This window comes from Cetorhinus maximus, chromosome 11 (assembly GCF_964194155.1).
Source record: "Cetorhinus maximus chromosome 11, sCetMax3.hap1.1, whole genome shotgun sequence".
Taxonomy (NCBI): Eukaryota; Metazoa; Chordata; class Chondrichthyes; order Lamniformes; family Cetorhinidae; genus Cetorhinus; species Cetorhinus maximus.
The window spans coordinates 74,862,679-74,876,779 of record NC_135889.1 but is presented as its reverse complement, the minus strand read 5'-3'; the positions used below and the strand labels follow the sequence as shown (position 1 = coordinate 74,876,779).

Here is a 14,101-nt window from a genome sequence, read left to right as displayed (position 1 = left end):
GTTGGTGGTGAGTAATGGGGTGTAATGAATTGAGCAGTGGCTGAGGCAATTGTGCAGTTTGAAGGATATAACAATTGAAGATGCGTTCACTGACCTTGACCACTTGTGTGAGGCCATTGAACTTGTGACACTGCATCCAGGTCCTTGGGGCAGAACTTCTAGCGTTGACCTCCGCGGCTATCTGCTTCCACTGCCTTCTCACCACATACTTGGAAAGCTTCCTGCCTCTGTGGGTACAGGACATCTTTCTTCCTTTCTACCTCCTTCGCCAAGTCCTCCAGTACAAACTTTGATGCATGCCGTCTTCCGATTAGTCATCATTCTTTGTGGGTCAGCACTATTCCAAATCATGTCAGCTCACTGCCATCTTTTCAAGGGCAATTAAGGATGGGCAATAAATGCTGGCCTAGCCAAGCGATGCCCACATCCCATGAATGAATAAAAGCAAACTTCCAGTAGCCACAATGAACCTTCCGTTTAAGAGATGCAGGTAACTTTAAGTAGTACAGGCTAGCTTTAAGTATTGTTAGCAAGTTTGGCCCCCAATGGTGTATGCAGCCAATGAACAGTGAATTTAGCCCCTTAAGGTTTTTTTTAGAAGTTAGCAAGGCTTTTACATTTCAAAAAAGTTATTAGTATGGTCTTTTCAGCTGACGTGGTTTATTTTCTGTGGTTTTATATTGGCCTACTAAGACCTACTTTGTGTGGGTTAATTCTAGTTTGCTCATCCTCAGCCTTTGATCTTTGTAAGGTCTTGGTTTTGATATCTGTTGATTTTCATGGATTCTTCTGATTAGAAACAAAACAAATTCATCGCAGATCAACACTCATGATGGGATAGTAGAAACTGAGCATTACACTGGCACCTTAACTCAATAGGTTCTCTGAAAGAGATGGTACAGGGAGGAGCATACCTTTAAGTTGTATCAACATTCTTTAATTTATTTTGGTTTTGGCTCTTGCAGTCATATAAGAAGCTCCAGATGCCAGCAGGGAATTTTCACATCTCCAGGAAGTATTCAAAATGTGATTAAATTTCTTTGACGTGCAGCCAGGTGAACACAATAGCCTGTGTGCACAACAAGATGCTGCAGACGAGCATGAGATTAATGTGGAGCCTATTTTTATTTTCATGATTGTTGAGTGTGAGCAGGAAAGCCTTTGATCTTAAAACAGTGTCAGTGGATCACCTGAGCAACTGCATATAAATGCAGATGTTTTGTTATGCATCCATATTGTGTCAGCCATGGGTCATTTGGTGGTACTCTCGCCTTTGAGTCAGAAGGTTGTGGGTTCGGAGACTTGAGCACAAAAATCTAGCTTGACACTCCAGTGCAATATTAAGTGAGTGCTGCACTGTCTGAGATCCCATCTTTCAGATGAATGTCTGCCCCCTCAGGTGGACGTAAAAGATCCCACAGCACTATTTTGAAGAAGAGCAGAGGAATTATCTCCAGTGTCCTGGCCAATATCTGTTAATTAACATATAAAAAGATGATCCTGTCATTATCACATTGCTGCTTGTGGGAGCTTGCTGTGCTCAAATCAGCTAAAATCATATGATGGTTACAGCACAGAAGGAGGCCATGCAGCCTGTCATGGCTGTGCTAGAATAGGAAGCTTAGTCGTGTTTCTTACAACAGTCACTACACTTCAAAAGTACTTGATCGGCTGTGAACTGTGAAGTGCTTTGGGATGTTCTGTGGTTGTGAAAGGTGCTATATAAACAGCAGATGTTGCACTTTGCCATGTGCATATTTCTGTCTCATACTTTAAGGGGGGAAATTGTAACCCATAGGAAACACTACAGTGGAAAGGTTAAAATAGAGGTGGTAAATTAATTAGCTAGAACTTCATTTTTTTTATTCATTCATGGGAGGTGGACATCACAGGCTAGGCAGCATTTATTGCCCATCCCCAATTGCCCTTTTGTTATGACCATGCAGTTGGTAAAGCGGAGTTATTTTAAAAATCCCAGAGGGAAACGTTAAACAACTGTCATAACCAATAATTTTAAGTGTTAAGATGCGATTCTAAACTCAGGAATCAGACCACCAATTCTCGATGTTTTACATTAAACTAAATGAAACATTTTATTAATTTACACAGGTTAAAATATATGTACACATGGCTACAAATTACTACTGTCATAACTTTTAACAAATTCCCAAACTAATCTCCATTCAGGCAACAGCAGCCCATAGACTTAACCAAACATCAGGCAAAGCATTTTTACCTTTATGAATTCAAAATGAGGTTCTTTCCACTGTTGGAGGCTTAGAGCTGCCTTTTGATCTTACATTGCCTCTGCCTACACACCCGAAAACTACTGAAGTTATACCTACCACCACCGATTGAATTCAAATTCTCATTGTCTCACCAGTCTCTTTGAACTTTACCATTTAACGAAGAAACCTCATTCGTAATACCAATTCTATTAGTAATATAAACTTATTGCTTGGTGGCTGTTAGAAAGGCATCAATTTTTACCCCACTTTTTGAATGCTCTATTCAAAAAATGCAAATGCATGCTATCTCTCTTCCATATCAAAACTAGTACCCATCACAGCAACCAGACTAGCTGGCTTTAATCTAAACTATGACACACCTCTATTTTAAAAGAAAAACCTTTTCCAAAATATTATATACATTAATAACGCTTCATGACACTTGTTCAGAGGGAGATTTAAGAGTCAACCACATTGCTGTGGGTCTGGAGTCACATGTAGGCCAGACCCTGAAGGACATTAGTGAGCCAGATGGGTTTTTATGACAATCGACAATGGTTTCATGAGTCATCATCAGACTTTTAATTCCAGATTCTTATTGAATTCAAATTCCACCATCTGTTATGGTGGGATTCAAACCCGGGTCCCCAGAGCATTACCCTGGGTCACTGGATTACTAGTCCAGCGACAATACCACTACGCCATCGCCTCCCCATTAGCTATGTAAATCAAGGTCCTGTGATGTACATAGGACTGACAATTATAGTTGTTTATTGGGTGAGCATCCGCCATGGTGGAACAGCAGAAGGTAGGTGTAAAAATAAAAATTTGGGGACCAGGAGGAGCTGGAACACTGTAGAGAACCATTTTTTGTTGTTTGTAGAGAATAGTTCCCAGCTACAGGAAATACCTTCTTGATTGCAGGGTGTTGCTAAGAGCAATGTGCTTCCTGTTGATCTATGAAACTGCTTGTTTTACAGACCTTGTGGCTTATCACAAGTAATAAGAAGCATCTTAAATGAATCTGAACTTTGATATTGCCTGGCATTTCTCTAAATTATGCTTCTGGTGTTCGGTGCTTTAGGTTTAGGAGGTAGTGGAGCAAGAGAGAATTACAATGCTTATCTTGATTTCATCTGGCTCTCTTCTCTAGTCAAATATCTAATGTCATGGTAAGGAACAAAGTCATGCATAAAGTGTAGGGGAAGCTAGCTTTTGAATAGGTATGCAAGTATGTGGATTTTGCTAAAAGGGAAGCTCCTCTTGGTTTCGTTTTTGGACTTTGTATTTGGAGTTATTGACTTGACTATTATATTGCTTAATCCTGCTGAGATCGCTTTGACTACCTTATTGGCCATCTTCTATAAGTGATCATGTTGGATCAGCAGACTATGTGGCTTAATTATGGATGACTCATAACATGAACCAGCAAATTGTCCAGTTTGCAAGGCATATAAAGTGATTAAGTCAAATGATTATGTTCACAGCGTTAGCTTGGTCTTGTGAAAATTTATGGATATGGCTGCTGGTTTACATTTACATCTTTTAATTCCACATTGTTTTATGTAAATGTTTCATAGTTTATCTTTTAATGTAATTTACGTATATATTATCCATAATAGCCAAAGGCTGGACTTTAAAAGTTAGTTTTGCATACAATGCCACCCTTTTACGACATCAATACTTAATGTAAAAATGTTAATATGTTGGATTGTAAGTAAAACTAATTTATTATTCCAGGTTCTGAAGAGATGATGAAAGAGAGAGAAAAACTAAAAAATGCTAACAGTTTGCAGATTAAGGAAGAGCCTTCTGAGCCACCCGAAGAGAAATTAAACAGCTCTTGTTCAGCAACTAACTGTGAAGATTTGTGCAGAAGTGATTCAAAAGGAAAAAGTAGCACTAACCTGTTCTTGCAAAAGCCAGGTTCTTTTTCAAAACTGAGTAAGCTGTTAGAGGTAGCAAAAATGCCTCCTGAATCAGACTTTGTGACTCAGAAACAAAATGTGAACCAAGTAATCGGCACTCCATCATCATCTCCTAGTCGTTGTAACTCTCAGAACTCCATCTCAAGTTCCCAGCTTACAATTCCATCTGGCAACTCAGAAAAATTAGACTCGTGTGCAAACCTTTTTAACCCACTGATAACTGGCACAGGGAAACTCTACAATTCTCCTTTACTCCAAAATGACCAGTTGCTGAAAGTACTTACAGAGAAAGGTGGACAGTGGTTCAGCCTCTTACCAAGAATGCCTTGTGATGAATCTTCCATCACCTGTACAAACGTGCCTCCAGCCTCCTCACAACAAATGGCACAATCTCAATTTAATTCCCAGTCTTTGTCCCCATCTCCACTTTTGGGTTCAGGATCCCTGCAGAATCCTCTGGGACTCAATCCTTTTGCATTATCAGCACTACAGGTGTGTATTCTTTGTTTCTGTTTATGTAACTAATACCTTACCTAACTAGTTCAATTACAGCAAAAGACTAACTGTTAAAAGATTTTTCAAACAAAAAAAAATTATATATTTTCTGCTTTTCGTTTGTAAAACTAATTGTTTTAGAAATTGAAATGTTATATTACTCAGAACAAATGTAAAGGGTTGATCCATTTCTTCTTTTGTATGTCCCAAATACTATTTACCGTTTTTTGAATGAAATGTTTTGAATAACATGTTTTGTCAATATTCCTCTGAAAGATATACTAGGAAGAGTTGATTTTTTTTTTGTGTGTCCTTCTTTGCATCTCAGGAAAAGTAGCTCAACTCTGGTTACTGTTTTTCTCCTGATTTCTTGACCATTATTAACCAGCTCACTATTTAGAGAATAATTCTCGTTCCCCAATATACTCCTTCACAAAGCCAATGGGTACATGTTAGCCTTAGTTAATGTTCAGTTCCGGAGCAGAGATGGCATGAAATTTTAATTTCACGTATCATGTTAGCAAATCACAAGATGCAGGTCTGAAAAATTAATTCTTTTGATTCATACCTAACTATACCTAACTAACATTAATTCAAAGAAACATGCATCTTGATCAGGAATAAGTGTCAGTTAAAGTTTGTAATACATTTTTGAAAATCCAGAGAATTCTTCCAAGATCAGATCAGCCATCATCTTATTGGATAGTGGACACCTCAAGGGGACATGTGCCTTACTTGTGTTTTTTGTGTTCTTATGTTCCTTCAGCCTTCACTAATAAATGCCATATGATGGGATGGGGAGGAGGATAATGGAGATAGACGAACACTATGGCATTCATACTATTTTGTCATCATTTTGACCAAGTATACTTTTTAATTTTTTAATCTTTTTGGCCACAGCCAGGTTTTCACAGAATTATCAATTTCCAAAGTTGTTCCCTTTTTTTATTCTTTCACAGGATGTTGGCGTCGCTAGGCCAGCATTTATTGCCCATCCCTAATTGCCTTTGAGAAGGTGGTGGTGAGCTGTCTTCTTGAACCGCTGCAGTCTGTGTTGTGTAGGTACACCCACAGTACTGTTAGGGAGTTCCATGATGTTGACCCAACGACAGTGAAGGAATGCCGATATAGTTCCAAGGCAGGATGGTGTGTGGCTTGGAGGAGAACTTGGCAGGTGGTGGTGTTCCCATGCATGTGTTGCTCTTCTCCTTCTGGTGCTATAGGTCATGGATTGTGAAGGTGCTGTCGAAGGAGCTTTGGTGAGTTGCTGCAGTGTATATGGTATATGGTGCACACTGCTGCCACTGTGTGTCGGTGATGGAGGGAGCCAGTTTTTAAGGTTGCAGATGGGGCGCCAATCAAGCGGGCTGCTTTTGTCCTGGATGGTGTCAAGCTGCTTGAGTAGTGCTGGAGCTGCACTCGTCCAGGCCAGTGGAGAGCATTCTATCATGCTCCCAACTTGTGCCTTGTAGGTGATGGACAGGCTTTGGGGAGTCGGAAGGTGAGTTACTCACTGCAGAATACCCAGCCTCTGACCTGCTCTTGTAGCCACAGTATTTATATGGCCGGCCCAATTCAGTTTCTGGTCAGTGGTAACCCCCAGGATGTTGATAGTGGCGGGTTCAGCAATGGTAATACTACTTAATATCAGGGGGTGATAGTTAGATTGTCTCTCATTGGAGATGGTCATTACCTGGCACTTGTGTGGCACGCATGTTACTTGCATTTGATAGTTTGTTTTTCTACTTTGTGTAAAAGGGACTGAAGCCCATTTTGGACAGATCTATTCCAGTTGATACTGTCATTTGGTTTTAAAATATTCAGCAAATGTTGTTGATTCTACCCTGTGGCTACCATCTATTGTGGAGACTATATTAAGAACCAGATTACAGCTTCTCTCTCGGTTTTCTCCATTTTGCCCCATACCCCCTTTTCAACCTCATCTTACCCACAAGAACCACTTGCTGCTCCCTTGGCCCCATTCCCACTAAACAGCTAACTATCCTACACCCTTACCTGATTCGTATGTTGGTTGATGTTGCAAATGATTTCACCCTCACATGCACTGCTCCCCTTCCCTTTCAAAACTATTTTTATCATCCCTTCCTTAAAAAAAAATCCACCCTCAACCTTTCTGTCCTTGCAAAATACTGCTCCATCTCCAATCTCTTTTTCCTCTTCAGTCCTTGAATGTGTTGTTGCCTCCCAAATCTCTCTCATTTCCATGTTTGGAGCATTCACTCAGGTTTTAGCTCAATGCCAGGACACTGAAATGACCCTAATCCAAAGTCATAAAAGATATCCTCTCTGACTATGACCATGGTGCATTATAGTTCAAAATAAACTTCTGGCTATCCACAGTTGTGGCTACGGTATGACACTATTTTAGCCACGTGCAATAGAAAACGCCTTCTGCACACTCGCATGACAGAGGTAAATATACTTCCTGTTTCTTTACTTAACTAACTTCTAGCCCCATTCAGTAACAAGGGAGTAAAGCACTCAACAATCAAAAGACACTTGCGTATTATACTTTTTGTCTTACCATTTTACAAACAAATACACAAAGGTTAAAGCGCACACATTATGTTATTATAAGGATTGAGATCACATGCCTGATGACGGTGCCTTTTGTTCAGCTTTTATGTATTAATCAAACTGCAGTTAGCCACATATGTATTCCTAACTAAATACATATGGCTGATAACTAACATATTGGATAGCTCTGGATTACATCATACCCCGCCAACATCTTTCCTTTACTGTGCAGCTCAATGGGACTATCTTTGCCTGGTTCGACTTTTACGTATCTGATCATAATCAGCAATGGCTTCTTTTCCTACCTCCTGAGCTGAGATTACAAGCCACCATGTAGTTGCCAACGCAAACATCTTCTTTATCCACCTTCATAATATCGCCTACCTAGGAAAGTAAGTTGTGAAGAGAAGGCTGCAAAGGGACATAGATAGGTTAAGTGAGTGAGCAAAGACCTGGCAAATGGAGTATAATGTGGGCAAATGTGAAATTGTCCATTTTGGCAGGAAGAATAAAAAGAAGCATATTATCTAAATGGTGAGAGATTGCAGCGGGGTTTCTGAGATGCAGCAGGGTTTGTGTGTCCTAGTGCATGAATCACAAAAGGCTAGTATGTAGGTACAGCAAGTAATTAGGAAAGCTAATAGAATGTTATTGTTTATCGTGAGGGGAATTGAATATAAAAGTATGCTTCAGTTGTACAGCGCACTAGTGAGACCACATCTGGAGTACTGTGTACAGTATTGGTCTTTTATTTAAGGAAAGATGTAAATGTGCTAGAAGCAGTTAAGAGAAAGTTTACCAGGCTAATACCAGGAATGGGCAGATTGTCTTATGGGGATAGGTTGGACAGGTTAGGCTTGTATCCACTGGAGTTTATAAGAGTAAGAGGTGACTTGATTGAAACCTTTAAGATTCGGAGGGGTCTTGACAGGGTGGATGTGAAGAGGATGTTTCCTCTTGTGGGAGAATCTAGAACTAGGGGTCATGGTTTAAAGATAAGGGGTCACTCATTCAAGACAGAGATGAGGAGAAATTTTTTCTCTGAGGGTTGTGAGTCTTTGGAACTCTTCCTCAAAAGGCAGTGGAAGTAGGGTCTTTTAATATTTTAAGGCAGAGCTAGATAGATTCTTGATTAACAAGGGAGTGAAATGTTATTGAGGGTAGGTGGGAGGTTACAATCAGATCAGCCATGATCTTATTGAATGGCGGAGCAGCCTACTCCTGCTCCGAGTTCGTATGTTCAACCCATCTGCTGCTGACACCCTCAATCATGCCTTTATAACAAAATTTAACTTTTTCCAATCTTTTTGTATCTGGTATTCCATCCTCTCCCCTCCATAAATGTCAGCTCATAGAATTTCTGCTGTTCATATCATACCCTGCACCAAACTACACTCATCTATTACCACTGTCCTCATTGACCCACATTGGTTCCTGACCCCTCAATCTCTCAAATTTAAAATTCTCATCCATTTGATTAGATGCCATTCTGGCCTCATTCATGTCTACCTATATAAATCTACAACCCACTCCCTGAACCCTCTTCCTTCTATGTTGGTCTTTTGTGTGACCTTCCCTGCACCCAACCTAGGTTCGATGCTCTGGAATTATCATTGGAGTTGTCAGCTTTGTTGAAATAAGGGTCCAAGCAGAGTTATGTACATAGAAGTAAGTGTATTAACCAAGAACAATAAAGCTAGTTAGCAACAGCAATATCATCCTTCTACTTCACAGTCTCTCCCTTTCCTCTTTCTTTCTTTCTTTTCTTACCTTTCTGATTTTACCTTGGATATCCAACTTTCTTAACCTGTAGGACTTGCAGTTCAATCTTTTTACTGGCCCCCTCTATCTCAATCTCCCTCTGATCTCCTGCCATTATATGGTATATCAGATGCTCACAATCATGAGAAAGAAATTTAACGTCAAAACATTGAAGAAAGCTATATAAAATACCAAAATCATAGCTGGTTCCTTGACAGTTATTTGGCAATTATGCTATGATTGTTAACATTTTTGAATGTATTAGATTTTTCCAGTTAATAGCTCAATTTTTCCCTCCCTCACACTCTAAGAAACCTGAGATTAATTGATGCTGCACTGATAAAACTGAGTTGCAGGAATAAAAGATACATTATCACCTTGGGGGATAGAGAAATTCAAAGTCAGACAATCCTAATGATTACAAAGCAACAAAATTGATCCAAAGCAAACAAAAGTCTTATCAGATGATCCCCAATTTTCCAAAGTCCCACCACAGGCCACGTGGAAGCATTGTAATGTCCTTTTCTGCTTCTTCAGATTCAGCTCCTGAAGGCTTTGTCTCACTGCCATTGCATAAGCATCTCTATTAAGAGAGCATTGGACCATGACACACAAAATGGGTCTTAGAAAATGAAGATAAGAATTGTTCCCCAACCAGAGTACCCTCAGGATTTTCTGGTACCTCTTTATTGGGTTCCTCTATGAACTTTTCCCCGTGCCCAGTTTAGAAAAAAGCTTCACTCATAGAAAACACCAAAAACTTATCTTACGGTAACTTTGGAATCTTATAATTTGTGTCTTATGATTTTCCAAGTGTGCTGTGTGGGCCCCTGTAAATGGGAGCTAGTTTAGCTATGTTACATTGCACTCTACCGTCAGTCGAACATGGGTCCTTAGTTTCAACATGTTACTGGCTTTGAAATTCATGGCCTGTTTTCTGCTATGATTCCTTTGAATCACATGTGCCATTATCAAGTGATACATATCTTCACTTCATTGTAGCAACCATTAGATTTTCAAGCAGGTCAATAGGTATTACTAAATAGCTTCCAAAGTCAGTGGTTAATTCTTGTGTTGAAAAAGAGTTGCAGTTCTAATAACAAAAGCAAATGACATGTGGCTCAGATCCATAAAGGCCTGTAAAGTAGCATTGATCAGTTTGCTCTCTGGTTTGATTGAGGTTCATAAGGTGATGTTGTGTTGCATGATGCCCAGTGCCTCTGAACATTGCAATAAATGGTTTATGAGTCAGATAGCAAGGATTTCTGAAATGCAGAAAAAATTTCAAAGAGTCTACCTACTTAGAACTGTCAAACTGTGAAATGGAAGGCACCCCACTGTGATGATGGAAGGATGTGAAATCAGTCATGAAGCACAAATCCTGTAATGACAACCCTCAGACTTATGTCAACACAGAGTGAAATAGCAAGCAGTGTTTTTTTTTAACACGTAGTACTGAAGACTTGTGCTCCAGAACTTGCTGTGCCCCTAGCCAAGCTGTTTTAGTACAGCCGCGACACTGGCATCTACCTGGCAATGTGGAAAATTGTCCAGCTATGTCCTGTACGCACACAGCAGGACAAATCCAACCCGGCCAATTATCGCCCAATCAGTCGACTCTTGATCATCAATAAAGTGATGGAAAGGGTCATCGACAGTGCTATCAAGCGGCACTTGCTTAGCAATAACCTGCTCACTGACGCACAGTTTGGGTTCCGCCAGGGTCACTCAGCTTCTAACCTCATTCCAGCCTTGGTTCATACATAGACAAAAGAGCTGAACTCCAGAGGTGAGGTGAGAGTGACTGCCCTTGACATCAAGGCAACATTTGACCAAATGTGCCATCAAGGAGCCCTATCAAAACTGGAGTCAATGGGAATCAGGGGGAAAGTTCTCCGCTGGTTGGAGTCATGCCTAGCACAAAGGAAGATGGTTGTGGTTGTTGGAGGTCAATCATCTCAGCTCCAGGACATCACTGCAGGAGTTCCTCAGGTTGGTGTCCTAGGTCCAACCATCTTCAGCTGCTTCATCAATGACCTTCCTTTCATCATAAGGTCAGAGTGGGAATGTTCACAGCTGATTGCACAATGTTCACCATTCGTGACTCATACTGAAGCAGTCTATGTCCAAATGCAGCAAGACTTGGACAATATCCAGGCTTGGGCTGACGAATGGCAAGTAACATTCGTGCCACACAAGTGCCAGGCAATGACCATCTCCAAAAGAGAGAATCTAACGATCACCCTTTGACATTCAATGGCATTGCCATCGCTGAATCCCCCACTATAAACATCCTGGAGGTTACCATAGACTAGAAACTGAACTGGACTTGCCATATAAATACTGTGGCTACAAGAGCAGGGAAGAGGCTGGGAATCCTGTGGCGAGTAACTCACCTCCTGACTCTCCAAAGCCTGTCCACCATCTACAAGGCACAAGTCAGGAGTCTGATGGAATACTCTCCACTTGCATGGATGAGTGCAGCCCCAACAACACTCAAGAAACTTGACACCATCCAGGACAAAGCTTGCTTGGTTGGCACCCCTTCCACAAACATTCACTCCCTCCACCACTGACACACAATGGCAGCAGTGTGTACCATCTACAAGATGCACAGCAAAAACTCACCAATGCTCCCTCAGCAGCACCTTCCAAACCCACGACTGCTACCATCCAGGACAAGGGCAGCAGATACATGGGATTGCCACCACCTGGAAGTTCCCCTCCAAGCCACTCATTCTGACTTGGAAATATATTGCCGCTCCTTCACTGTCGCTGGATCAAAATCCTGGAACACCCTTCCCAACAGCACTGTGGGTGTACCTACACCACAGGGACTGCAGCAGTTCAAGAAGGCAGCTCACCACCACCACCACCACCTCGAGGGCAGTTAGGGATGGGCAATAAATGCTGGCCTAGCCAGCGACGCCCCCATCACGTAAATGAATTTTAAAAAATTATCAAGGTGTTACTCTTCCCCCTTCCCAAATATAGACATTGGATTCAGCCAGTCCTGCTCCATTGTTAATAAACATAGTGGACTTCTTATACTAATATCTGACAAAATAATGACTACCGCGATGGTTTCTATCAGTACTTGATACTGGCATTTGTATTTACATCAGATTGATCTTGGCTGCTGTCATGGCTTCTCCCATTGGGATACTTCACACAGCTCTCCCCCTAGTTTTGGGATACTTCACACAGCTCTCCCCCCTGGTTCCTGTTAGTTGTTTAATTATTCCCTTCTACATCCTGCTGTAGCCATGGATTTATATATTCTGCCTTGGGCTGCAAATGAACCTTCGAATTGGGAGCAGGAGTAAGCTATTCGGCCCCTTGAGCCTGGTCTGCCATTTAATAAGATTATGGCTGATCTGATGGTGGCCTCCTCTTTACCCCCATACCCTTTGATTCACTTGTCAATCGAGAATCTATCTAACAACCTTAAAAATATACGATGGCCCTGCCCCCATCGCTCTCTAGGGAAGAGAATTCCAGAGACTAATGATGTTCTGAGTGGGAAAAAAAGTTTCTCCTCATTTCCATCTTACTTGGGAGACCCCTAATTTTTAAAACCGTGTCTCTTACAAGCAAAAACTTCTTTTCAGTATCTACCCTGTCAAGATCCCTCAGGATCTTACATGTTTCAATAAGGTCACCACTATTATTCTAAGCTCCAACAGGCACAGGCCCAACTTGTCTTATCTTTTCTTATAGGACACCTGCTTCATCCCAGCAATCAGTTGAGTGAACTTTCTCTGAACTGTCTCTAAAGCAATTATATCCTTTCTTAAATAAGGAGACCAGAACTGTACACAGTACTTCAGATGTGGGGCTCACCAATACCCTACACAACTGTAGCAAAACATCCCTACTTGTGTATTCCATTTTCCTTGAAATAAACAACAACATTCCATTTGCCTTCTGGTATGATCCTTAGCCAGACCCCGGGATGTGGGGGAGATCCAGTTAGAGATCAATAACTTTTTGTTTCAAGTGCAGATAAAGTTTGAGATTCAAGACACTGACTAAGTGAATAAGCCACAAGATTCCATGGGTTTGGAACAAATAAAATAAACTTTACTACACAAGTTCAGAAAGATAAAACAATTTACAAAATCTATATTATACTCTAATGTTCAGGGTAAGTATAAGATACATGTGAATTAATGGGTGAACTGTGGTGGAACACATCACACTACACAATAAATGATAGATGCAACCAAACCGATTCCATGGATTTCTCAACAACCCACCCAGATGTTTGTCACAATGTGAGCCAACCAATCTCACTGAAACATTGTCACAAGGGTTTCCAAACTTCACCTTTGAAGATTGCGCCTTGGAATTCTCTCCTAAAGTCGTTCCCACTTGGACGGCTTCAACAATCACCCACCTCGGAGGGTTTCAATCTCACCTTGGGAGATTTCTTTCCTCTGGATCTCCATATACACTCAAGCTTCACCTTTCAAGTAAAATTTCAGGTCTTCGGCCGTGTCAAGCAGAACACCACTGATCCAGAGGGGTACCTTTGCCCCAATGGCTTGCAGCACAGAGTCACCAACCTTTGGCTGCCTTCTTGCATCTTCAGGGCTGCTCATGTGCCCACTTTGCTTAAAGTCTACTCCCTGCAGCTCTTTAATTTGGAGCCCACGTCTTTGCTCCTTTTAACTTAATGGGACCTATCTCTGTCCCCTATCTTTTATCCCTTGCATGGGACTTCCCTTTGGGACCTCTCACTGCCCCCCCCCCACCCAGGTTTGGGATCTTTCCCTGTCCCGCTCCCTGGGGCACCTACTTGATAATGGCCCTCCATTCTAGGTCATTTGACCTTCCTTTTTGCGCTGTTCTTTCTTCCTTCTGCACAGCGTGCAGGGCCAGTCCTCGGCCTGAAGAATGAAAAATACCCGGTCGGCGCATGCGCAAAAGACCCGCAGTTTGTCGGGAATCTGAGTCCCTGACCTTCGAACTAAAGCTGAGTTTGAGTTTCATTATACTTCCTAATTGTTTGCTATACCTGCATATTAACTTTTTGTGATTCATATATACCAGGACACTCTGATTCCCTCTGTACCGGATTATGGGGTTTGACTCATGGATCAAGCCGGCTACTCTTGGTATGGTTCATAGCCCTTCCTGGTTTATTGT

General features: G+C 41.4%; 1 protein-coding gene across 1 annotated transcript in view; it reads left to right on the top strand.

The window, feature by feature from the left end:
- Positions 1-14,101, top strand: part of baz2ba (bromodomain adjacent to zinc finger domain, 2Ba) — a 322,339-nt gene that overhangs the window by 277,797 nt on the left and 30,441 nt on the right. Inside the window, exon 28 of the mRNA XM_078552234.1 lies at positions 3,969-4,648. Within this exon, the coding sequence (XP_078408360.1) occupies positions 3,969-4,648 (680 nt within the window). The remainder of the gene's footprint in view (positions 1-3,968; positions 4,649-14,101) is intronic.